General features: G+C 45.7%; 1 protein-coding gene across 5 annotated transcripts in view; it reads right to left on the bottom strand.

The window, feature by feature from the left end:
• Window positions 1–26,749, bottom strand: part of GRIP2 (glutamate receptor interacting protein 2) — a 247,868-nt gene that overhangs the window by 24,529 nt on the left and 196,590 nt on the right. For all 5 annotated transcript variants that reach the window (XR_010028850.1, XR_010028851.1, XM_063164811.1 and 2 more), the window contains exons 7-14: window positions 25,932–26,077; window positions 20,600–20,747; window positions 18,622–18,791; window positions 14,782–14,907; window positions 13,997–14,149; window positions 13,589–13,775; window positions 7,832–7,977; window positions 7,125–7,205 (exon numbers count right to left, since the gene is read on the bottom strand). Coding sequence is in view for 3 of the 5 variants with exons in the window: in XM_063164811.1 (XP_063020881.1) it covers window positions 7,125–7,205; window positions 7,832–7,977; window positions 13,589–13,775; window positions 13,997–14,149; window positions 14,782–14,907; window positions 18,622–18,791; window positions 20,600–20,747; window positions 25,932–26,077 (1,157 nt within the window). In the remaining 2 variants the exon portion in view is untranslated. The remainder of the gene's footprint in view (window positions 1–7,124; window positions 7,206–7,831; window positions 7,978–13,588; window positions 13,776–13,996; window positions 14,150–14,781; window positions 14,908–18,621; window positions 18,792–20,599; window positions 20,748–25,931; window positions 26,078–26,749) is intronic.

Here is a 26,749-nt window from a genome sequence, read left to right on the forward strand (position 1 = left end):
GTCAGACAGCAAAAAGCAGACTGTGACTGATTTTATAATAGTCACAGCAATGTGACTGCTGAATGGTACAGAGCCTGGAGGAACTATTTTCCCCACGTTTTACTGGAGCCTGGTACCAGACAATTTTGGACTGGACACTCATGCTGTGCTCTGTCTGCAGATCTAAGGGAGGAAGATGTTGTGGAGATGCCCAGAGGGCTTGTGCCTATATTCAGCCTGCCCACAGCATGGGCCAGACTGCAGTCAGGACAAGAGACACTGGGCAAAGCTGAGTAGTGGGAGTAAGGGTGAGGTTCAGGTAAAAACAATGCGGAAATCTCCATGCTGACTGAGAAGGCCACACACCATGGACTAACAGCACAGGGATTGAGATGTACAATTATTATTGTTGCTCTCCTTTTTAGTATAGGACATGCATTTGCTGCTGACAGAGGTGTACAGAGTGGTGTCCACGCAGCAGTGAGGGCAGACCCTGTGAGCACACCCTAAGCCCTGGGTCAGGTGGCATTGCTGCATGTTTAATCACTCCCTAGCCTGGTTCTGTCAAAACAATCCAGGTTAGCAAAAATGCTTTTCACTGCAAGGTTTGTTTACTAGTTTCAAAGCAGAGGCAGTGTGACAGAAAGGGGTTAGGGAGGATCCTAACATGTCCTGGTGGTGGGCTGGGATGGCCATCCCTAACCTGACCAAGCCACAGCTCAACAACATGTCCAGAGACCATGAACACCAAGAGAGCAAAGAGGGAGGGGTGAAAAAAAAACAGCAAGAAAGCACAGACAACAACATGCCTCGAGCTCAGCAGATTTCTGTTTATCTCAATGTCTGCCTTGCAAGTCCTGTGGCATGTGGGGGGATCCTGCACACAGTCACTTTCTGAGCAGAGAACAAGACCTTGTCCTTCTGAAGTTCCACAGTTGGTGTCAGCACTGAACACAGCAAAAGCTTCCCATGACAGAAGCAGGGATAACAAACCAAGTGCTTTATCCATTAGAGAACAAAGCAAGTTTTAAGTAAAATTCATTCTGGGTTTTGTTTGCAGACTTTTTTTAGAAGTTTTGCTCTCAGAACATATTTCCTTGAGACCTGAGTTAAATGGAAGAGCCATATAGAACTGCATACAACTGTCTCTACCAACAGAGAACTCAAACTTTAATAAATGGCAGTCCTTGTAAATGTAAAACATTCTAAATATTCATCACAGAGTCATTATAGAAACACTTGGATTGGAAGGGACCTTAAAATCATCTAGTTCCACTCATGGAACAGGAACATCTTCCACTAGACCAGGTTGGGCTTAAAACCCCACCCAACCTGTTCTTGAGCACTTCCAGGGATGGGGGATCGCCACATACATAATTTCTTAATGTAAATGCAAAGGCTTTATAAAACCATCAAATCTGAAGAGTAAGTTAGAGAGACTTAATGAGTAACCACGTTCTCTCAAGAGGCGTAAGATACAAGGTTAAGATAATGAAGTCTCACAGCACAGAACAGAGGCTTGTTGTTCATTCTAAAGACCTGTGGTTACTGACTCCATTAATTAACCTTTGGCATCCCAAAGCCCTTCTTTGCAGCCCAGCAGTGTCCAGATGGGCTTCCTGCCTGTCTGCTGGGATCAGGCTGCCCTGAGCACCCCTGAGCCCCACATTTGTAACCATCCTGGCCATTCACACAGGGTGACAATGTTTATCCATGCAACAGCTGCCTGTCTGACAGTGAGAGACTGCAATGTCACTGAAGGGGTGGCTCAGTAGAGGTCAGAGCCATTAGATACATGAATCCCTGGTGAGATTTTGAATAGACAATTTCCAATTTGCCTGCAATTAAAACAGCACCAACCTAAAGTACATCATTATTAGGGCTGTGGTCTTTGGCATTAAGACATTTGCACAGATGAATAAAGCCTCCTTATCCATTCATTTCTGCTGTTAATGTGGTTATATCTCTTCAAAGGACATTGTCTTGGGAACTCTGCTGCAGGAAGACACAGTCTGGACACTCAGCCTTGCCTCTGGGTTTTGCTCTCCTGTGTGTGAAATGGAGATGGCAGCAAAGGAAGCCAAGGGAAGAGATGGAGGCAGGAGCTGGCGTGCAGAAACCCATGCTCACTCTCAGCAGGCATCCTGGCTGTGGCCTCCATCTGCCAGGGCAACCCACTGCAGGTGGAAACAGGCTCTTTTTCAGACCTGTTTGTATTTTTGGTGGATTTTCCAGTACAAAAGACAGTTTAAATCTGCTCCAGTGGCCCAAAGAAGGCTCCATAAATCAACAGCTGGTAAAGGTAGAAGCATGTGGTGGGGAAGAAACTCAAAATGAAAACACTGCTTGGCAGTGGTGACAGGGCAGTGATAAAAAAGTGAATTGATCAATACTGTTATTTACTTTTCATAAATTGCTTTCAGTCTCTCTGCTGGGATTGTGGCTAACTCAGTGTTTACACTGTGATGGATGACGAGGCCAGCAACACATGTCCAGCTTGTGTTTTTAATAGAATGCATAATGACTTGTGCTGGTAAATTATTCCCCTCCAAGGAGCACCAGCACATATTTCACAGGCATCAACCTGCTAAAAATGCCCTTCATTATTGACCAAGTCAAAGCAACACTGCCAATGTGTAATTAAAGAAATTGTAATAATGCCATAAGAATGCATTTAAATAAGAAGAATTTTTGAATTGGAAACAACAAAGTCAGAAACCAAATAATCTCAGGATAGCTAAGGAATGAGAAGAGGAAAAAAGTGAATCAGAATTGATTACAAAGAGCAGCAGTGAAAATCAAATCCTCAGTACCCAAATTTTCCTCTATCATTCATTAAGTTTAGCAGCAGGTGCATAAATTACCAGTGCCTCCAGCAGGATATCTGCCTCATCACAGATCCTTTTCCTTTCACAATCTCCAGGTAGCAAAACCAGATCAGGACATCCCACCAGGATAAAAGCAGTGGAGTGAATCAGCTGCAGTGTGAGTGAGGGGGCAGGACAGGTGGCTGCTGAGCCTGCCCCGCCTGCAGACACGCTTGCCTGGGCTGGTGGCAGGGCACAGGCTGATACAGAGCCAGCAAAACTGGATTTGCTGGGCTCAGAGATCCATCTTCTCACTAGGACAGTGATTACACTGCTTAAGCGACTTAATCGAAGTTATCTATCTACCCAAATTCCGGTTTTATCACCTGCAAGCAGATATACTGCCTCCTCCTTATCTGCAGTGCTTCACACCAAGGGCACAGGAATTGATTTGTTAAGATATATAAAGGTAATTTGATAAACAAGCTATATAAAGCATTAATGCATATCTAAAATTAATGGCAATTTCGGTATCTCTTGAAACAGCAACACCAACACATCTCTACCCTACAGTGAATGTCACAACCAGCCCTTGGAGAGGATATTTGAGACAGGAAAAAAATCCCAAACTCTCAATACAAAAGGTAATCTTTTGTGTAATCAACTATCATTTTGCAGAGGGGAATAACAAATCTATACCTTATTTTGAGAGCTGAGGTATTGAACATTTGAGAATACGTGACTATTAGCTTCTCGCTGCTGGAGACTTTAATTTATAAGAGATTTCAAGAAAACCTTCAAAGGTGCAACTGCATCATTAGAACTGGCTGCAGCCAGCAAGATCAGAGCATTTGAGGCATGGGTTATGCTAATGGAGAGGGGTTGTTCAGGCTAACAAGGGTCAAATCTTCACATTCGTGTGCCAAAACTCTCAGTTTAGCAGTATTTGCATCCTCACCATTCTGAGCCCCAGAGGCTGCTGCAAACAGGTAAGCTTCAGAGCTCTTGGAGCAGAAAGGAGTATGGTCTGCTCTTCAGCCAGAGTAGCTGCTCTACAAGCAAATGCCCTTCTCTCTGAGACAGAGGCTGAGATACTGGGTATTTTCTCAGAGAAATGAGAGTTTAGCTGGCGTTGTATCCTTCACCTCTGGACAAAGTGCATGGAGCAGCACACACGTGGCAGCTCCAGTGTATGTCATTTAGCATATTGAGGAGACTGAAATGAGGCTTGAGGGCACAGAGATCCCTCAGGATTTCAAAGCACTGTCAGTGAGAGGCTCACCCCTTGGATTTTGTACTCATCCTCTGAGAATGGAAAGGGAAATAGTGCTAAATGCATGTATTTCCACCATACATCTTGATTTGCTGTGCCCCTTTGCCACACTGTGTTGGAGCAGGGGCAAGAAACCCATCTATGCTCTCACACCACAGCTGAAGACTCATCCAGCCCAAGCCTCCTCTTTCTGGAAATCCTTGAAATCTCTGAAAGATTAAATGCCCTCAGCAAACATCTGCCCCTCACCAGGAACAAGTACAGACCCTCTCTGCAAGTTCATCCCAGAACCAGCAGCATCTGCCCTCCTCATACACAAATCTCCTGGGTTTCCAGTCCTTTTATGAGCATTTCCAGCAGATTTATGGCTCCTCCTACAGCCAGCTCCATTACATGAATTCTTCCAATTCATCCATCAAGAATCCTGCTCTCCCCCCACCCTTTACCTAGCCCATCTCCCAATTAGCTCTGAAAGCCACAGCACAGCAAGAACTTGATCACATTTATTTCTGTAGTGCTCCCCTGATGAGGTCATAACACCTCTGCCCATTTAAGAAGGCAGAGGCAAACCTTCCTAGGCAGAGGAATTAACTACAGAGAAGCCAGCTGAAGCCAAGAGGTAAAACTCAGTGAAAGCAACTCATCTTACCTCTGTAGTGTAGCTAGACTATAAAGTTCATGAATAAACCCAATTCTGTGGCCATGACAGTGCAGTGGATCTTCTTCTGACCCCTTCACCTTCTCATCTGCTCAAGCTGCTCCAGTTTTACAGAGTAGGTAACAAGAATCCAATGCAAGAGGCCAGTAAACCAAGCCCTTTAAAACAGTAGTTATATACTTTTCCATATCAGAAGGAAAGCTGTAAAAGCTTTTTCCAGATCTACACAAACACTCAAGTCAGCAGAACTGAGAGGAAAGGAACTGAGCAAAACAGAGAAGGGTTATTTTTACCTCTTTTCTTTTGCTGCTTGCATCACACTCCTGCATGCACATCATGTCTCTGCAGGAAGTACTTAACATAAGGCTGCTTGCTTTGGTTTTAATGTTTGAAGCTGGTATATTTATCTGCCTGGTCAGAGGCAGAGTGAAAAAATTATGAACTTATTTGCTAAGGATCATGTGGACATAGGATTATATAGACTAATATATGAAAACAAAATTAGGATTAAGCTTGAATTTCATCTTTGCCACCGCATTCTCTGGGTGTCTGTCTTTTTCTCCATTTTTAAGTATAATTTTGGCTTTGACTCAGGAAACAACTGCAATATATTTCAGGTTTATGCATGTGCATTACTTAAACAATGTCCTACAAACATGTTCAGCAATCAAAAAGATCAAATCAATTATAGTGTTAAAAAGCTGCTTTGTAGTTGAATAATGGGCATCTATTTAAAACCCAGGGGTCAGTTCCTTTCTATTAGCAGTGATTTCAAAAAAGTGTGTGAAATCGCTTCTTTTAACAGATTTGAAATTAAAACCTTTCCAACATAAAAACATGTTTGAAGTGTAAATGCTTATCTGAAGCAGATCCTGTTCAAATAAGACTTCACAAATAAAAACTTCTGCTCTTGCCAGCAGCTCCCAAGTTCATTTTACTCTCTAGCCCCAGACATAAACTAAATTTTGAAACTTAATAGGGCCTTGCTCAAGCCAGCTTTTGCTACCAGATCCATTATCCTGGGTTGCTCCCTGAGGCTGGAATGCCAAGGCAGTGGCAGGGCAGCAGGTGGGAACCCAGCAGAGTCTGCACCATGCACTGCTCCCCACCAGTGAAATGCCATTACAGACAGCCTGCTGCTTTCAGAAAGCACTTTGATGTCTTCAGACATTAACTGCCACCAAGCCAAATGTTAAACACTGTGCTGTTATTTCTCAGGATTGTCCTTGTGGCACAAATAGGGGACGCTGAGAAGAGGGACAAGAAATATCACTAGGTGCAAAGGCATCATCCTGTCAATGTTCCAGTCACTCCTGAGAATCATCCCACTTAGACCAGAACACCTCCAATTAACTCTCTAACTAATGCTGTAAATGTCAAGAGGTAATTAGCATAGCTTCTCTTTTAATGAAACCCAGTTTCCAAGTGTCCCCTGTGACTCCACTCTCCAGACACAGCTGGGTCTGTGCTCCTGAGGGCTCAGACAAGAGATCCCATTACTGCAGTCTCACAAGCTGCTCTGCTTCAGACCAGAGGTGGTGGCAGTCTCTGGGCATGGCAAACCTCAGATGATTCAACTGACTTTACCCAGAAGTGAGAGAGGGATGAGTGATCCAAGGGCTGCCTGTGTTTGCCATACAGGAAAAATTCACTGACAAAAGGCATAGCAAGATCCCAGGTTAGCCAGAAAACTGGGATGGATCTGCCTAGATCACCCCCCTAAAGCACCCTCTCCAAAGAGGCCAGAAGATCTTTAAATTAAAAACTATGCTCAGAAGGGAAACCGAGATAATTAAGAGTGAGCAGAGAAGAGAGAAAATGAAAAAGGTTTATGTTCTCTTCTCTCAGTGCATACCAAGTCCTGGCACATGGCTCTCCTTCTGCATGGCTTGAGCTTGTAAAATGAAACAATTCCTGGGAAACTCTGGAATTTAAAGTGCTTCCACTGCCTCTAAACCCAACCATCCTCTTCATGCTTCTCCTCTTGGCAGTTTCCCCTCTCTACCCTTCAAGCTGTGGGGTCACCTCTTACTTTTTCTCCTCTCTCCACCTCTTTTTGCAAGGGTCCCACCACACCCAGGCAATTCTTTTTAAAAAGAACATACCACAAGTGTGAGCAAGGAAATAAAAATAGTATTACATATAACATAACATAATTCTGCACCACAGATCAAGTGACCAGTTGAGACACATCCTTTGTGCCAGCCCTTCATGCAACTGCTTTTCTCTGCAGCTGCCAGCTCATGGAGGCAGGAGCCACACATCTGATTCATTCTGGGATAAATCACGAGCGCTGGAGTGCCACAGAAACCCCACATGATCTTATCTCTCTGTTGAGCCCTCTAAAATGCCTGTGTGGAAAGGAGAGGCTCTTGCAACTGCTACTGCAAGCCTGAGCAATACTTACAGCTGATTGTAATTCCAAGCTCTACACCTCTTTTCTTGGGCAATTTAACGTGGAAAGTACCGCTGCTGGGTATGACAGACTCTATAAAGCAAAAAAACAAACAAAAAAGAAAATAAGGAGAAAAAAGAGAGTTTTCAGTTGCATGGATGGTTTCTTTGGAACCAAGAAAACAAGCCCATAAAGCACTGCTTTATTGGTTCAAATAAGGTTATCTGAGACCCTGTGGACTTCAGGTTGAAATTTGGATTCTCATTAAAAATACATGCTCTGAACATCAAGTTAAGTGCTCATATCACACTGTATTTCAAAACTGAAGCAGCTCTGTCAATGTAAATAAAAAAAAAAATCTTTTTTAATACAAAATTGCACTTTACCCCTAGCCTATAGCTTTGGCTCCCTCCTGGCTTCAAGGCCATAAATGAATATGAATATTATTCCTATTAATGAGCAAATATTTAAAGTGTGTCCTCTTCATCTACTCCTTAGGCTTATCTAAGCCAAGCAATGACCACAGAACATTTATGAAAGGATCAGAAGAACCCTCCACCTCAGTGCACGTTAGAGTACAACAAGAAATGGAGAACGTCATCCCAGGGTTTCTCACTCCTCCCTCTGAGCCTGCTGAATACTCTCCCTCCTCTGGGTCAGCAGAGGCCCTGGCAGAGCCCCATGGGCAGAGAGGAGCAGCAGCTCCTTTGGGAACGCACCTGCGACGTCGAACTCGATCTCCAGCACCACTTTGTTGGTGAGCGCCGCGTCGCGCAGCAGCTGGTTGGCCTCCTCCATGGTGCCGTCCTCCGTCGCGATGCCGTTGATGGAAAGGACTCGGTCTCCTACTTGCAGCAGGCCACACCTGCAGTCCACAGTGGGAAAAGCGGGAACAGGGAGACAAGGAAAAAGAGGGAAGGAGGAAGAAAACAACCCCACAACCAGCCATGAGTTACTTTTGCCAGGCAAATCTGTTGCAAGACACACAAAGGACTGACATATTCTACAGAGGTGGCCCCAAAGAGAAAATAACTCATTTTGCTGTGAGTGTCCCAGGGTCCCTGGAAGGGCACAAGGAGGCAAACCTTTGTTGGTTTCTAAAGTTCAAACATACTTTGCTCCTAAATAGCCATTTCTGGTCACATTTTTTGCAACAACCAAGGGGGGAAAAAAGAAACCATCACCTTTCTAATAATCAACACCATGGCTGAGAGATGAGAATGAGAAACACAAGGGAATGTGACTTCCTTCCCAGTCTAACCACAGACCGCTCTTCCCATGCACCTGCACCCTCTGGAACACAAACTAATGGCATTGAAAATTGCACAGATTCCTCTGCTTAGTTCATGGCAAATACTGAAGCTACAATCCAATAAACTCACCAAAATGTCTCAGCAAATTAGATAATCATTTATCCCTTCTAATTGCATTTCTGGAAGCCAAATGCACAGTGATACTTTTTAACTGCCTTGAAAGGCCAATATTATTCCAGTTTGATGACCTGACAATATAACCACAACTGACCCTTTGGGGGTCTTACTTTAGACCCCCTTTTTCCAGGAACAGAGATCAGCAGGATTTTTACTTTGGAAGGAGATCATGATGGCAAGGCTATGCTGGAGATGTACTGCTACAGCACAGTTTGTCTCTTGGGACCCCCTGCATTTATAAGCAAGGTGTTTTTCACATATTCCTACATTCAGTATCCACCCACACTCCTTTTTTTTACATATACTGCAACACCAGCAAGATGATCCTCTAAGTTATCTCCCACATTATCTCAGCTCCCACCTGGGCTGGCCCATGGCTCTACAAAAGCAAGACTGCAGTGCTCCCTGCAACCATGGGAAAATGCTCATCTCCCTTCTCATCTATCAATTTTGTTCACTTTAACTACATCTTTTTAGACTTTCCACTTATCACCTGGCTGTCCACTAGATCAGAGCTTGGGAAACCACTCTTCAATCACTATCATTAGCTGGAGTAGTCTCCAACAGAGGTTTAGGGTTATGGCATCAAGTCTAAGGTTCCTCTCAAAATGTGGAGTTATTTTACCACAAAGATTCTCCAGAAGACATTAGTTATCTTGTTTTAAGCCTTCTCCAGAGAATCTTTATTCCCTTCCTGTTAATGATCAAACACATCTTTGTCTTCCCCTTTCTTTCACAGATACCTCACAGAAGACAGCTTGTTTTTTACTAAACCTTCCAGTCACTCTTCATCACACACACCCAATTCAGTTGTAAGAAAACCGCACCACAGCTTCCAGGCACACAAAGGCATCAAAGGCAGCAGACACTTGGCTGTGTTATTCATGTCCAAACAACAGGATGTGTATGAAAGGCCGAGGCATCAAGAAAAAGTACACACATCTGAATTCAAGGAAAATGAACAGCTTGTGCAGTGGCCCATCAAAAGCTGAGATATGAACAAGTTTGGAGCGAGCCCAGGGAGGTTATTTTACTGGTAGGAAGGCATATTCACACTTCTGCCAGAGTTCATGCTCTCCATGGAAAAATGCTGGCTACTTTATGAGATGCAAATTCAGAGCTGTTTGTTCAAGGATTCTTGGATTAGGACAGACAACTCCATGATGTATAAATGAACCCACCCTTGTGAATAAATCACATCAAGTTTAATTACAGTCATTTACTGGACTTGTGGCTATGCAGCCACATAGAAATATCAGCTTATAAATATGAAGATGGCACCGAGCAGGACAGAGATGACTCCTCTGCCACCAAGAGGTCTCTTGCTATCCTGGCAGTGCACCTTTTGCAAAGGAGGGATCAACAGCTGCATCACTCAGACATCACTGTCATCTAGAGTTCACACAGGGACACAATCCACTTTAGCATCACTCTTTCAGCCACAGGGGCTGGGAGCTCATAGGATACTTTTACACTGCATCAAGGTAAATGTTTGCCAGCTTTTCCACCAGAGCTGCTTTTCGCAAAACAGCCATTTCTCATGGTTTTTCACTCAAGGTGCATTTGCCTGAGGAGTCTTTTACAGCCAACAGCTCTGCTAGGTCAGAGGTATTTTATTTCTTTTATTATTAGCCTCAGTTAATCACAGCTGTTTAAGGCCTGGTCTTGTAGGTTTGTAAAAGTTTGTGGTGTGATGCCACAACCTTCTGGCTTCCTCTGCCAAGTACAAGGAGGCCTGACATCTCTTGTTAACCCTTCAGAATCATTCCAGAGACATCCAGCTGTGATGAGTCCTTGCATTGGGAGTGGAGCCTGGGGAGCCAAGGGTCTTGCAGAGCTCTCCTTTGCTCTGCCATGGGATTCTACAAGAATCTTCAGACAGTTTTTCCAAAGAGAAGGCATTTGTCACAGAAATGCTCAGTCTAACATCAGCACCTAAAAAGTGCTTTCAGACTGTGGGAGCATAAGTGTCTTAAAATCAGAAAGCAAGGAGTACAGGCATCTCCTGGAGTGAAAGACAGCACTATGGATGTGCTGGAGTCCATGATGGGAATATCTCCCTGGGGTAGAACACATTTGCATTTTGCCATGACTCATTCCTTGGGCTTGAAGACAGCAATAGAGCAGCGGAGGTGTCTTGTTTGATACAGAGCAGCACATATTCAAGCCTTGGGCAGGATTACACTGAAGAGCTCACTCAGCATCATCCCTGTCTGCATGGTCACTCAGCAGTGGGGGGAGCAGCTGTGACCATGGCCACACTGCTGGATGCAGAAACTCATCCCTTGTGCCCTCCCATGCCCCTGAGCCAGCCTGCACAGGTCAGACATGCACATCTGTGTATGTGTGTGCACATCTGTGCCTGCACATTGGTGGGTGGGTCTCAGCCCCTAATGGATCAAAGCTCTGCTGACAGCTTCAGCCAGCTGCTAAACTTCACTTTTGCAAACTATTCATACCCGAAAGGCAGAAACACAATGATCAAACAACTGTGTCTGAGCAGAGCTACAAAACATGCAGCTCAGCAGGAAGAATTGATTTTGGATACCAGGATGGAGAAGTCAGATACTCTCCCTCTGCTGCCAATGACAGCTGGAGGAGGAAGGACACAAAAGCTGTGAGCTTCAAGGTAGCCAAGAGGGGATGTCAGGCTTCTTCCCCTTCTACCCTCCCTGCTGATAACAGGGGCTGAATCACTGTCTCATTCAGAACCCAAAGGCTTAATCATGCACCCTGGAAACAAAACAACAGGTTGGGAGGGAAGTCTATTAGAGGCTATTTGCAGTAAAACAAATCACAAGTCAGGCAGGTGTGAATTTTTTCCATCAAACCTCTTGGCACAAGCTAGCACAAAGCAGACAATAAATGTGAGGCAGCCTGACATCCCTGAAAAGAGGGTGATGTCATGCACCTCCCTGGTAGTACTCTCACTTGCTGGGCACCCCAGAGGAGGCTCCTCCACAACAATCCAGATGGACAAAGCCAGTGAGGATCATGTGCTGAAAAACAGCACATTCAGATCCACAGATTTTGCAGAGTGTATGAACATCCAGGTCAGATCCAGGGTACTAAACCTGATCCTTGTATCCCCAGAGCTCACCTTTTTGGCAGAGAGCAAAAGCTGCAGCACAAGAAAGGGCACAGCCCAGCCTCAGCTGGGAACCCAGCCTGGTATAGGGGATGAAAAGGGCTCTAATGTCTTGGGCTGCAGCTACAGCAGAACCTCTGAAGAGGAGGGAATAATGTATCTTGAATGATGGAGCAAAGAGCTTTGTAAAACAGCAAGAAACAAAAAATGAAATAAAAACATAAAACTGCCTTTTTCACTTCACTGCAAACTCAGTGCACTTATCACTTCAAGATGGGGAGGAAAGACAGCATTTTCCTGCCAGCTAAGAAGAGCAGTATGATTTAGGAGAGAATGAAATGCACAGCAGAGATTTAATCCCCAAATCAAATCCAGGCTGCAAATGCAGAGAGGATTGCTCCCAGTCTCCAGGAAGCAGCAGCCAGAGGAGCGTGAACGCTGCCGGGCGGGCAGCGCGGGGCGAGCGGCGGCTGTGACACATCAGAGCCAGCCAAGGCTGCCCTGCCACTCACTGCTTTTCCTCCAGGCTTGGCAAGAGGATAAAGCAAAGCCAGGCAGATTTCAGCACATCTCCCTCGTCCCCTGGGACAGCAGGCTTTGTTGCTGCCTGATTTATAAAAGGAATTTGGTGCTTCGCAACATGAACCAAGTTCACCCACAATAGAAGATAAAAAAACCCATAAAACCATCACCTTAATTTTTAAACCTTGTTTGGAAACAATCAAACAAACAAAAGGTATAGCAGGCTTTTAAAATCTCTTTTAACATGCATCAAGACAGCTCTCTCTCCTGTGCCAGCCCCTTATCGCTGTCCTCCCACAGACACCAGCACCAGGTACTCCTGTTCCACCTTGCCTCTGCATTGGCTGACCAGAGAAGCTACAACACAGAGACTTGCACACGAAATGCACAGCACTGGCATTTCATTTTGCAGACTCTTTCCCTGCCATATGAGTCTACAATTCCCTCATGTGCTGCTTTTCTGGGCTGGCTTGGAGGCACCAAACCTTCAGCACATGCTGATGGGGCCATCAGAGATCTCTTCAAGAAAGGTTCTGCAGCAGGCACCAATACTGCCACATTGCTGCGCCTTTGGCACCCTTAGGGAGGACAGACCACAGTGGTAATCAAAGGTGGGAAGAGAGATGAGCACAGGGACATTAAGTTCCAGCCTAAGGAAATCATCTCTCCTTTAAACCCCTCAAGAGATCAAGCCATGCTAGGACTTGACGTGTTTAGTAACAAAAGCCTTACCAGAAGACACCTAGATTGTAGTGCACAGACACTCAAGCAGATTCTAAATCCAGCCAGCAGCACTCTAAATCCAGCATTGGGAGCAGCTGAACTCTAGGGCTGAGGCTCCACACTGGGGGAGTCACTGCTCCCAGTGTTCTCAGGGGGACAGAGAGCAGTTAATGCTGCTCCTCCCTTCTGCGCTTTCCCCAGCATTACACAGCCAAAAGCAGGAGGGATTAACTACAGCACCTACCTGCTCTTCAACTAGAGCCCTGTCTCTGAGGCTCAAAGCCTTGTCTTTATGGCCAGTTTATACAGCAGGGCTCTGCTACAACAAAATCAGTCAGAAAACATTTCACAGGGGCCACTTGTTTAGACCTTTCCCCTTTTTGCACCTATACAAAAGGTTTATCTTTCAAAGAGGAATTAAAAAAAAAAAGAAAGAAAGGGAATGGGAATGGCACTCTCACACAGACACACACTCCCTTCCTCCTCCTCCCAGACCAGCCGCAGCCTGGTGCCAAGACGTTCACCTGGGGTGCGAGGGCGGTCAGCCGACGAGTGCAGAAATGTCAGTGACAGTAAACCATGCCCAGTGAAGAATGGGAGATATTACAAGGATGATAGTAAATATCTAAATGAGCCTCTGAGGAGAGAAAACAAACCAAACCATGAAATGTTCAGTAGCAGCACCATCAGCATCCAAGGGCAAGGTCTCTAACCTCTCTGCCGGGCTGTCAGGCTCAATAAAACGGACGAGAGGTGGGGAAGACAGAGTTTCCGTAGCAAAGATGCCTCCCTGGAGCTGAAGTCCGAAGCCATTCAGAGGGTCTCCCCTGAGGATCACCTCTGTCGTCTCCGTGTGGACTATCTGCCCGCCAGGACCCACCGTGCTGGAGGCCAGCGACACTGAGAGGACGAGAGAAGCAGAAGGTCAGGGCAGCCACGGTCAATGTAACAGCCTGGGTCCACACCTTGGTCCGGTGGTGGTGGGGACAGTGACCAAGGACGAGGAGGGCACTGACAGTGCTGAGATGAGAGGCTCTACCCCGACTAACCATTGACAACAAGGATGGCAAGGCAAGTGTGCGTGTCCCCTCCAACCCAGCCTGGCCCAGGACTGCTCTTACATGAGCTCTTGTGCTCCTTCTTCTTCTGCCTCCTCCTCAGCATGGTGGTGCGGGGGCTCATGGGGTGGGAGCTGCGAGGTAGCGTGTTGGAGTTCTGGCACGGGAATCCCTGCGCGTTCATGGTGGGAGACGAGAAGTTGGCAGCCACCAGAGCTGGGGACACACAGAGCGTGTTAGGGACATGCACAGGGGGCTGCAGCAGTGGTTCTCTCACTAACAGGGTCACCAAACACCTCATGGGTTTGGAGCAGCTCCTCCTGTCCAGCTCCAGGGTGCAAGACTCAAGGAATGTTTGCTTCCAACAGTTTGGACACAGCGCAATGTGTCCTCTTCCCTATCTTACTACCACAAGACAAGAAACCTGGGGCAGCACAGAGCCCACTCCTGACAAGAAGTGCAGGTTTTGAAGTTGCCATAATCCTGCTGTTAACAAGCTGTATGACACTAGGGCTGAGCTGAATGAGTTGTATCACATTCCTACTCAACACCAGAGAGACTCTTCCCTGTCCCACAGAAACTCATTTTTGCTGTATGAAACCATGGGAACATGGGGTAACAGGATGGGTCTGCCCAGCACACTCCTCTTGTCTCAGTTACCAGATCTGTGTGTGCTGGGCTGCAGATACTGATTTTGCACCTCAGCACTGGGCTCTGGAAGCAGAACTAGATGACTGAGGAGTAAACAAGTGACAAGACACTCTATGGATCCGAATATTAAGGAAATGGAGGGTCACAATAAGAACAAACACGGGCAGGATGAGGGCAATGCCATGCACTGAGGTTACATTTGCAGTAATCCTGTCCAGATGTCTGGGTCCAAGTGGGTGTCTTGCAGTGTCCAGGGTGGTGGGTGTGACAGTAGTTGACACAGGGGTCCCAACAGTGATGGTGGTCACTCTTCTGGACCTTGACTGATGGCATCCAGGGGAGCAAAAATTGCCACAGGCAGGAAGGAGAAATGAGAGAAAGAAAAGGTAAGAACCATAAGCCAGGAGATTGTAGAAAAGAGCTTTATACTGACTTTGAATAAGCCAGGACCCAACCACACCATGTCAAGCATCAGCAGCAAAAATGCAACCCCATGTAACCTCATGACACTTGATTCAAAGTGGCAGAAATCCACCCCTTTCCCACAATAAACTCTGCATCCAGGGCCACCAGCCTGACTCAGCCATGCTGGCAGTGCACACATGTCATTGCCATCTGCAGTCTGTTGTGTGACGTGCAGAAGCTCCATCCAGCCAGGAGATTCCTGCAGAGGCCATCAGCACTCTCTGACAGCACCAGGGAAGCCTCCTTGTGCTGTTTCCCACCTTGCTCCAGAGCTGCCCTCCCTGTGACAAGGCTCAATGCCTTCCCCACGTGCTGTGAGCACTTTACTTGGCTTAAGCATTAACTTTAGCATAAACATTGAGTAGTTTAGCAGCTACACTTGCACAGGGATGCACACATGGATGAAAGACAGGAGAAGCAGAGAGCCACCTCCAGCTCACCACAACAAAAGGGGGTTTGTACACCACTGCTTTAATTAAGGGGGGCACCAGCAGAGGAAATATGCCAATGCTGTGGCAAACAGCAAATGAAAGCATAGCACCAACATGGCAGAGCCTGTTCAAGGGCACAGCACTGCTTTAACTTCAACCCTAACCCCAGCACATGCTGGCAGAATCTGTTGCAGTGTGACATCCATCATCTGGAAACCCCTGCCCAGGAACTGCAGCTTTGCAACACCAAGCCACAAAGCCACAAGTCTCTTCTGAAGTGCCTCAAACAGTGCCCAGGCACAGGTCCCTTGTCTGTTCTCATTGATGCTCCTTTTTCCCCAAGGCAGCACAGGGTCAGTTTGGTTTTCCTTGTCCAACACCAGGTATTCTATTCCAAATCTCTGCACCATGCTGCCTGAATCTTTTTTCCTCCAAGAGGAATTTCTGGCTAACAAGTAAGATTTCAAGCTTTTTTTTCAGCTAAGTATGGAGAGCATCCCACAGCAGAGCATCACCACACCCACACATTATCCAAGGGTTCTTCATCTCACAGCCACTTGCACTGACATGCCAGCACCTTCCCATGAAGAATGACATCTCCTCCTGCCCTCTGGGGCCTCTGACCAGGCAGAAATGCCACCAGCACTGGCACTATCAGAACCTTCTTAGGGTGCAAACCTGAGAGAGGGACTTATTTAGTTTACTGAGCCCACCCAGAGTTCTCCTCTAAAGGTCATCTGTTAGTGCCTTGAACAGTAGAAATCCATTTTCTGTGTATGACAGGCATTAAATCATTTAGGTCAGATTTTCCAGACAATATAGTGATTATATTTAGTCTTTGCTAAACATTTAGTGAGTTTAGCACTTAGTCTATCAAGCTTTTAAAAATACACTTCCAGCTCTTGGGTTTCTATTTTGTGTATTTTCAAAAGTAAATTTTAAGCCAGGCAGCTTTTAAAAACAACAATCAAAATAGCTATAGCTATACAAAACAAAAAGTTCTTAATAAAATTATGCACTTTGAACATAGGGGACAGAGCTTATGGGCATATATACAAAATAATTTAATCCATTTATAATAACTAAAACTTTCCCATTTGTCTATTAATTCTTAGCTTACATTGACAACAGAAAAAATGTGCCTTTGAAAGAGCTGTCAGCAAATTCAGGGAGAGGAGGCATTTTGGACAATTCTGTAAATAAACCCCTACAACAGCCTTCCCCAATCTTTCACACATCATCCCTGCCTGAGGGAACCCATCCATCCCAGCACTGCTCCTGGGCACCATCTGCCCCCATTGATCCTGTGAGCAGGGCATAATCCTCCCACAAACTCTCCAAGTGCCCCCAGAACCACAGAGAAAGCCAACTCAGTTTGACAAATCCCATGCTTCAGCATTAGGCCATATTTTTGCATGGCAGCTGATCCAGCATCAGATCCCTCTCCATCTCCTCCAACCAGATGCTGATTGCATTCGAAACCACTTTAAAAAATAGAATGATGAACACCATGCATTCACAGGCTGAAAGGACTCAGTAATGCAAGTGCTGAACAGGGATGGATCTGCAAATATCCTCTCCTCAGCTTCTTTCCCTGGGCTCCACTCTCTTGCCAACCACAAGAGTTTTTTTGCAGAGTCCATGTTTCCTCACTCTCCTTGTTTGCTAAACTCAGAAAGAGCAGCCTGTGGAGTTGGCATAGCATCCTTCTCTGTGATCCTTCATGTGGATTAAAGAGCTTAATCAAAAATGGGAACAATTGTTACATCCCTGAGTTTTCATACTCATGTGTTGCAATAGTTGACCTAAGTTTGTGTTCTATATTTCTGCCACAGCAAACTGATCTGTGTATGGCGTTTGGGTAAACAGGCTCTGATCACACCAAGCTGTCCTTCCACAGAGCCTCCTTCTCCTGAGCAGCTGCTCAATGCACATATTCTCAAGAAAATTAGGAGCAGGACACTAATGGAAAGAGGAGAATAATTCATTTTAACAGCTGTTGAAAAAGGATTATAGTTTTCCATTTTTTCTTGGGCACAAAGGTCAAGTCACCCATTCACTTTGTTAAACTGCTTCAATTCTGCACAATTTAGACTGGACATTTAAGGAATTTATTTCTAGACATGGAGATGGTTTTAAGTTTCACTTTATCAGTTTAAGGAAGGCCATAAGATATTTTCTTCCTTTCCCCAAACCTCCCTAGAAGAGAGTGGAAAGAGCAGATGTGCCCAGGGCTACTGTGCATCAATTTTATTAAAATGCATGTCCCTGAGAGACAAGTGATTGAAAATGGTGGGAAAAGGGACTGGTACTGAACAGTCACACCCAAATCACCTGAATTACAAGACTGCCAGTACAGAGTGTAACAAAACTGCAGGCAAGAGCTGCAACAAATACACTAATACTGAGGCCATGGTCACAATGAAATTTATAGGCGAGCCTGAGACAGCTTCTCATGTGGAGAGAGGAACTAACAGTGTGCAACAAGAATGCTCACCAGGGTGAATTCCTAATGACATTTTTACAGGCATTTTGGGCTTGATCTTACTGCAGCCAGAATTTACTTCCTTGGTATTTCTTTTGTATGGGTGGTGGAAACCAGCAGCTACAGATGGGCTCACTCTACCCCTGGCTGCCCAGACACAGCTGCCTCTCAAGCAGGCTGGTCTGAAAGATGAACATTTGCATTCCAGCTTTGGCAGTTCATCAGGACCCTGTCCAGCTACTGAACACATCTTTTCCAAACCTCACCTTTCAATTCCTTACAAAGGAATCAGAAAATAAAAACTGAGCTTGGAAATATATCTGCCAGCAGCAAGGTTGTTTTCCTCCCTCCCGATCAAGTCTCTTATCTGAGGCACTAAGGAAGTGGCTTGCACAGTACTCAGCACTGCAAAACCCTGGGATTCCCATCTCCCATTTCCCTATTCAAGCACAGATGTTCAGATGTTGCCTCTTTTCCTATTCACATCCTTGAAGAACATCATCTAATCACATACATTTCATCAAAAAATCCATTTTTTTTCCCTCTACAGATGTCTCTCTTTGGAATCTGTTGCCAGCACTAAATAGCAAGAACCCCTTGTAGGGACCTAAAGTGAGTTTTGAGAGTGACCAACAGTGTAGGCACAGAAGACACACCTGTTTCTGGAGGCTTCAAAGGCAGCCTGCTTTGGTGAACAGGTAATATCTCCAGTTTGACATTTTCAGAAGTGGCAGCTAAAAGCTGAGTTGCCTCTAATAAGGAGCAGTGCTCTGTGCTTGTGCCATCAATGGAGAGAATGTGGTCACCAACGTGCAATGCACCACACCTGCAAAGGGAACAGCAGGAGAGATAATTACACACACAGCCAAAATCCACGTCCTTTCAGAAAGGGGAATAAATACAAAATTCAACTGCAATTTAGTGTTCAAATTCTTGTTCATTTCTTTTCATATATAATTTTTTTTCATTCCAATTTGAAGCTCAGGTCCAAGCATTACCCAGCTAGGATGGTTGTCAACTCCTCCAACACTGGCCCAATGCCAGGCACCCATAACAGCCACTCACTCACCCTTCCCTTCCACAGCTGGGCAGAGGAGAGAAAAAAAACATTAAACAAAGAGTTCATGAGTTAAGATAAGGACTGAGAAAAAATACTCCAAGGCTAAAACAGGCTCAACTTCAAAGCACAAAGTGAGTCCATTACTAACAAAATCAGAGAATAATGAGAAGTAGGAGCCATTAAAACACCTTTTCTTCCCCTGACCGTGCAGGAAGAGAGAGGTGCGGGTTTTGGTCACTTCATCACCTGAAGTTTTCTTCCACTGCACAGGGAGAGGAGTTTTTCCCCTGTGAGACTGTGGGGTCCCTCCCACAGAGCCAATTCTCAGTGAACTTCTCCAACACGGTTCCATCTCACCAGCAGCAGTCCTACCACACCTGATGCAATGTGAATTCCCCCCACGGGCACACAGCCCTCCCAAAACTGCTGCAGCATGGGTCACCCTTCCATGGGTGCAGTCCTCCAAGGACAGGCTGCTCCTGCCTGGAAGCAGGGTCCCCTCTCTCCACTGGGTCTGCCACTGGATCCCAGCCTCCTCCAGGCATCCACCCACTCCAGCATGGGCAGCTCCCCCAGGGGCTGAGGGTGGATCTCTGCATCCCTGTGGATCCCCATGAGCTGGGGGTGGATCTCTGCATCCTTGTGGATCCCCATGAGCTGGGGGTGGATCTCTGCATCCCTGTGGATCCCCTGCAGGGACTCAGCTGCCCCACCATGGTCTCACCACAGCCTGCAGAGGAATCTCAGCTCTGGCACCTGCAGCACCTCCTGCCCCTCCTCCTCCACTGCCCACGGGGTCTCAATGTTGTTTCCCTCACATATTCTCCCCTTCTCCCCTTCTCTAGCTGGAATTAACACTGCGCGCAAAACTTCCCTTTGGTTTTCTTCTGAAGTATGCTATCACAGAGGTGTTACCACCATCTCTACTTGGCCCAGCCCTGGCCAGCAGCATGTCCATCTTCAGAGCCATCAGGGACTGGCTTTGCTGGACATGGTGGAAGCTTCCAGCAGCTTCTCACAGAAGCCACTGCTGTGGCACCCCCTGGTACCAAAAACCAGGCTGTGCAAAACCAACATATTCATCTTTGAGTCAGTGTTGCTGGTGGCTTCACAAAAAATCTTTTAAGTTTGTAAGTCTGGATGTCTAAGGGCTCACCCAGCACTATAGTTACATCCTGGGAACCAGGAGTTCAGCTCAGCAACACAGCTGAACACAGCTGGTGCTGCACAGCAGCCTGTCTGTGCATCCCCATGTAAAGGATTTCCTGCCTTGTCCAGGAGGAAAAGGCTCCAGACAGAAGCTTCCTTAACAGGCTTTAGCCATTTCACAGCTCCAGCACAGTCAGACCTGAGGTTTCTAAAGCTCAGCTCCCACATGCACTGAGTTACCTGCACTCCTGGTGAGGAGTGCCCACTGCTGGTGGGTCAGATATTTTTAGTACAAACACTGCTAAGAACAGGTGGACATGGAAGATTTCAAGGCAAGACTGAGAAGAATAGTTTATAACTAACAAGGAGACAAAAAAGCAGCAGAGAAAGGAAAAGCAGAGCTAGCAACCTGTGCAGATCTGTACCTGTCCACCACGCTGGCTGGCTTGATCTTGTCGATGACAATGACCTGCTTGTTGCGGTGCATGGCTGTGGTCAGCGTGATCCCCAGCGTGGACCCTGGAGTCTTTGCTATTTCAACTAGTAAAGGACCAGAAGCATTGGCTACAGTATCTGCAAAACAAGAGAGCACCTGAAGACACTTTTCATACAGCCATTTCCATCTCTAAATGCAGGGGTTGGCCAGTGCTGACTTGTCATGTGAAGCAGCCAATCTTTAGCTTGGACACCTATGGTCCAAGTCACGTGGTGAGTTAACAAAGAAGAACACTCAAGAAGAAAAATTGTCTCTGCACAAAATCTACATAATAATGAAGGGTATTACAACAATTCACTCATGGAAAGAACTCTCTTTTTATTTTGGATTAAATAGCAATATTGAGGAATAGATTGCTCAAAGGTCCTGCAACAGTCACATCAATGGTGTTATAAGCACAAAATGGAAGATCATAAGGACATCATTGTTATTGGCTTTTTCCCAAACAAACTAAAATGAAAAGGCATATGGATACAGGATCCCACTATCTGAAGTACTCAGAAGTTTCATGGCTGATGACAAGCCAACCAACTTCTCTGTGCTTCAGCATCACCTTCAAAATACCACCTCAACTGCTTGTTTGAGCTGCTCCAGTGTGACAGTGGGAGCAGACACAGCACTGACAACCCCCTGCTCACAACAGCCTCCTCTCCCATCAGACAATACAGGGGCAACTCATTTTTAAAAGATGCATCTCTGCAATAAGCTTAATAGATGCTGTAAGTGAGACTATGAAACTCCTACGAAATTGCACCTGTTAGCATAAGCCTCCACCAAACCTATCCATCTCTTCTGAGGAAGGGGGAGGACAAAGAAAGCCTGTGTTTCTGGCTGATTAGACAGAAATTCCCTCCAGCTCTGTTACACACCTTTGCTTCCAGATTACCTAAAGCCATCACAAAGAGGTGGGATTCAAAAATGTATTATCACCATCAGACATCCAATAACCAGCACTCCCATGTGCAGGTGACCACCCCCATGAAAGCACTCATGAAGACCCATCACTTCAAAGAAAAGGCCTGCAGAGCCCTCTAAGCACCTGATGCCTCCTCAACCCTTAATTATTCATATTAAGGCCTTTCCCTTCCAAAGATACACTCCACTAAAAATGCTGATGCTACTTGCCTCCAAACCTGATGCATGGCTCATTCTTGCTCTCTGATAAACGGGAACTTTAATGCAGATCTGGGAAGCTAAGCTGCAGCAAGGTCTTTTCTGAGATTTGTTCAAGATACTTAGTCTCTGGAGATAGAAATTTACCTTGGAAATTCCCCTTGGGGATCAGCCAAGGGATGTCAGGCTCTGGTCTACTCACAGTGCCATTTTTCACAGGGGAGGAAGCAGGAGGAATGAGCCACATTAAAGGTTATGCAGGCTTCACATAAAACACTTGTTTATTCTCTGATGAAAAGGACCACTGGGGAGATCAGCAAGTCTGGTAAAAAGCACAGTCCCAGTTTAATCAAAAGATACACAAAGCACCCAGCTAAAGCTGCAGAAGGTGCACTTAAGCATTTGTTAGCAAAGGAAGCCCCAAGAGACTGAGGATCTCTTCCAACTGCAAACACCAGGTATGTGTCAGTTTTGCAGCCAGTTTTTTGTGTATGTCCAGCACATGTCCTCTGAAGAAGGACATGGATTTATGTCCCTCCACCTGAAGGGAAGAAGATAAGGAAAATAAAAAGGTCCTGCTGGACCACTGGACCTTTCTTTGCAAGGAAAACACCTCCTCCTCTCCAGTTTACCCAGTATCCAACCTGCTCAGCTTTGCAAAATGCTTCCCAAAGAGGTCTCAGCATGATGGTGAGAAGAAAGAGCCTCAGGACCTCAGGACCAGGGTTATTAGTGAAACCACAGCCCCGCCTCCAGCCCATGCTCACTCCTCCTGCCACACATAGCATGAGCCACCTCACTGTCCCTTTTAATTCTCATCTCCATCACAGACAAGAATTGCTCCAAATCCATTTTATAGAGGCATTCATTGAGGAAATACCAGCCAAGCCTCTATTAATTATTCTAGGAGAAGATTTGTCTCAAATCAAAGGTCAGGAGTCAGCAATCCAGCAATATTTGTGAGGTGTGATTAACATGGAGCTATTACATTCGAGGTAATTTTAAAATAAACACAGAAGGGACAGAGCAGGCCATGCGATAACTTCACTGCAAGGAGTCAATTTGCATTGTTGCACTGGCACCAGGAGGTGTTTCTGCACCATCATGCACAGCTACAGCCTCCCAGGAGGACACAAAGGGCTGTGCAACACCTGCTCACACCCATACACCTGCAAGGTACCCAGCAATATTGTGATGGATACAAGGGGAACAGAGCCTGCTCCAGGTTCTCACTCACCCCAGTGCTGAAGATATGGGAAAGGTGATCACCCCATCACTCAAAACAGGGGCCTGGCAGGTGTTTTCTAGATCTTTCTCTCAGCAGCTTCTTTTTAAGGTAGTACTGTGGGGGGAGTTTCATTCTTGCACTAGGTTTCTGAACTTCATTTGGCTTTGCTCACCTCTCTAAGGAGGAATGGCTCCTGTAACCAGCCTGGAAAGTGCAATTGCTTGGGGAACAAGCCAAGTGTAATGGTAGGGGATGAATTTTTCCTGCTGTAATGCACTTTGGGAGAGAGGAGGGAATAGACAATGAGAAGAAGGGAAATGGAAAAGAAAAGGAAAAATGAGAAGAAGGGAAAGGGGGAAGAGGAAATGGGAGAGAGGAAAGGGAAAAGGGAAAAGAGGAAAGGGGAAGGGGGAAGGAAAGGGAAAGGCACATCCCTTGCAAATGCAAACAAAATAAACCAAAAACTCCTAGAAGAACCAAAGTCAGCAGCTACCCCCTTCCTGACACAGCCCACCAGCTCTTGTCCCCTGCAGTTTTACAGGCTCATGGAGGCATTTGACTTTCCGGGCCCCTCTCAGGCTGGCCCTCCTCTGCCACTGCTCGGCAGACACTGACAAGTCACCCACCTGTGGGACACTACCGTCCCTCCACTCTGCCAGCAGGAGGGCTCTACAGGCTTAAAAATCTTCAGCCTAAAACTGAATGGGTGGAGAGGTAGCCAGGGGAAGGGAGAGGAGGAAAAGGACACAGCAAACTGCTTTGCTCATCCATCATCTCTGGCAGCAACCTTCCCTCCTTCATGAGTCAACCCTAAGAGCTTGCAGCCCAGATCCCTGGTACATGGCACACACAGATTATTTACAAACTATTCAAATACCATTTTCTGGCTGATCAGTTTACTTGAGGTGGATTTTTAGGTTTGGTGGGTTTTTTTTGGTTGGGGTTTTTTTGTTGGGGTTTTGGTTTTGTTTTTTTTTTTCATTCTCCCCTGTTTTACAAAAGGCCCATAAGATAAAGTTCAGCCATGGGAAAGCATCTGTTCATTGCAAAGATCATCTGGCATCAGCAAGGGGCAGAGATTTTCCCAATGCCCCTGGAGGGTCCATGGGCAGTTGGCACTCAAAATGGAAATAGCAGATTATTTTAATTCCTTCAGTGGCCTTGAGAAATCTTAGCCAACCTGACAAAAAGCCTGCCATAGTCCCATCCCACACTGGCCTCCCTGGTGAAATCCCTGCAGGCAGGGAATGCTCGTGGCAATGGCAGGCAGCTGCCACATCCCTCACACCAAGAGCAGGGCTGGCCCCATGCAGATCATCCCCAGTGCTCAATTTTGGCTGGAAAACCACAGAGACAGCTGGGGAATGCCATGATTCAACACTCCCCCGCAGCAACCCTGGGCTCTCACCAAGGGCAGATGCAGAAAAACAACTTTCCCTCCTCAAGGGTCAGCCCACACCACCCCAGCACATACAGCTGCAGCAGAGAGTGAGCCCCATATAAAAACCTCTATTTTCCTGATGATGAACAGGACAAGCACCACTTCATTGTGGTGTCCCCAGCCCCCCCCACCAGGTTTTCAAAATGGGAGTTAAGACTCCTTCCTTTAGGCTGAAAATATCACCAGACCACACTCAGCACCAGCTCTTCCCTTCCCTCATCCTCTTCCAGAGGCTGTAATAGTTGTGAACTGGGGACAATGTACTCATCTCCCAGCAATTATTAGCTGCTGCCTGGCAAAACTCTCTGCAGAGATTGTTGTAAGCAACATGTTCTGTATCATCTTGCCTTAAAAGAAAGCAGGGCAAATATATTCCTTTACACGGTTGCAGAGAGCAGTCTCTAGGCAAAAATGATCTAAGAAAGGGGCAGGTTTTACATTTTTGGGAAGTATCTAGTTCTGATCCACAGATTAGCAACACAAGATGGAGAGCCACTGCATAAAACCCTGCTGTCCCTCCAAGTTCTCTCAACCCTCACAGTTTTAGGTGAGAGAGCTACCCAAGAAGAAATACCTAGACACCAAATCACCTCCATGGCTATATTTGCTCCAAGTCAGGTTTTAAGCTCATGGCTCCAGGGAGGCACAAACCCCTCTGGAGATGGATATGAAACAACACAACCTACTACACAGCTCAACAAGCTTCCAGAACCAGCACAGCTTCAAATTCTGTGGTAACCCTAAACTCATTAACAACGCTCCCTGCAGTAACAGCTGTGTGTCACAAAGCCTGCTCAAAATGACTTTACAGTAGCTAATAATAAACCCTTTCCCAGGGCTTGAAACTTAAAATTAAATTTAAAAACCAAAACAAATGATAAAAAAAAAAAAAAAAAAAAAAGAATAAACAACCACCAACCCACCAAACCCTCAAACTGTGTAAAATGCTCTTTAGAAATACTCATCCTCTGCCCTCCAGTAAATTCTGTCTTATTTGGGGTCAAGCATTTGATCACCTCTCATTTATTTCAGAAGAAGATCTGAAATAACATTTCTTAGAAAAGGAAGCTCCAGAATTAAGCGGGGTCAAAATTCAGAACCAAGGCCACAGCAAGTCTGCCTGCATGCAGCTCACTCCTCTGCTCACATTTAATAGTGCTATTTGCAGTGCTGGCAGAGCACTCCAGCCCCCTTTAGCTCTGGCTTCTCCTGTGCCCTCCCTGCCTACATTAGAAAATCCCCTTTTGCCCTCTCCTCTAAAGCCACTCATCATTCCTATCAAGACACATCCCTGCAGAAGGGCATTTCAAATGCATTTAACAAAGCCAGTGCTGAACTTTACCCCCTACATCCATGCTGGCAGCACATTGCTCAGCAATTTTTCCACTGAAACTGAGTATCCCAATTACTGTCTCTAGTCTCACATACTTCCTAGGCAGTCAGAGAAAAAAAACCCCATCACAACCATCTTGTCCTTACCCATGATGGTCACATCATACTCGATCTGGAAAAGTGCCTCCTGGCTGCACTGCCGCAGGATGTTGAGGGCATCAGCGTGGGTCATGCTGTGCAGAGGGATCCCATCCACACTCAGCAGCCTGTCCCCAATTTTCAAGGACCCTTCCCTGTAAGAAGCCAAAGGCAATTCCCTTCTTTATGTATGTAAATACATAAATTCCCTTCTTTATGTATGTATATGTATTTATTTATACTGATATAAATAATCTATATCTATTTATAAAATATCTATATTTATAAATATATCTATATCTATATATAAATTTGCTGTATATCTGTATTATCTATTTGTAAATATATGAACATATTTTATTTGATATAAATAATCTATATATATTTATAAAACATCTATATTTATAAATATATCTATATATCTATATCTATATTTGCTGTATATCTGTATTATATATTTGTAAATATATGAACATATTTTATTTGTGTGTGTACACATATGTATGTGTGTGTGTATATACATACATACACATATTAGGAAGTCAGTTACTCTCATCCTGTAGGATGGAAGAACACTCCTTGGACAGTAGTCTGGGTTATTTATAGTACCAGGCCCATCACATTAAATTATGAGCACAAGAATAGATAGACTGGCTCCTGCTTTCCAACACAGCATCAGCAATTCAGCTGCACAGGGCCAATGAAGGGGCTGCCTCTGCAGGAGCAGTTTCTGCCTTTAACTCCAACATGTGCACTGTGCCAGCCTGGGAGCGCCGTGCCCACCTCCCCTCACAGCACAGGCACTGCAACACTGCTGGCACTGCACA

Source organism: Melospiza melodia, chromosome 10 (genome assembly GCF_035770615.1).
Source record: "Melospiza melodia melodia isolate bMelMel2 chromosome 10, bMelMel2.pri, whole genome shotgun sequence".
Lineage (NCBI taxonomy): Eukaryota > Metazoa > Chordata > Aves > Passeriformes > Passerellidae > Melospiza > Melospiza melodia.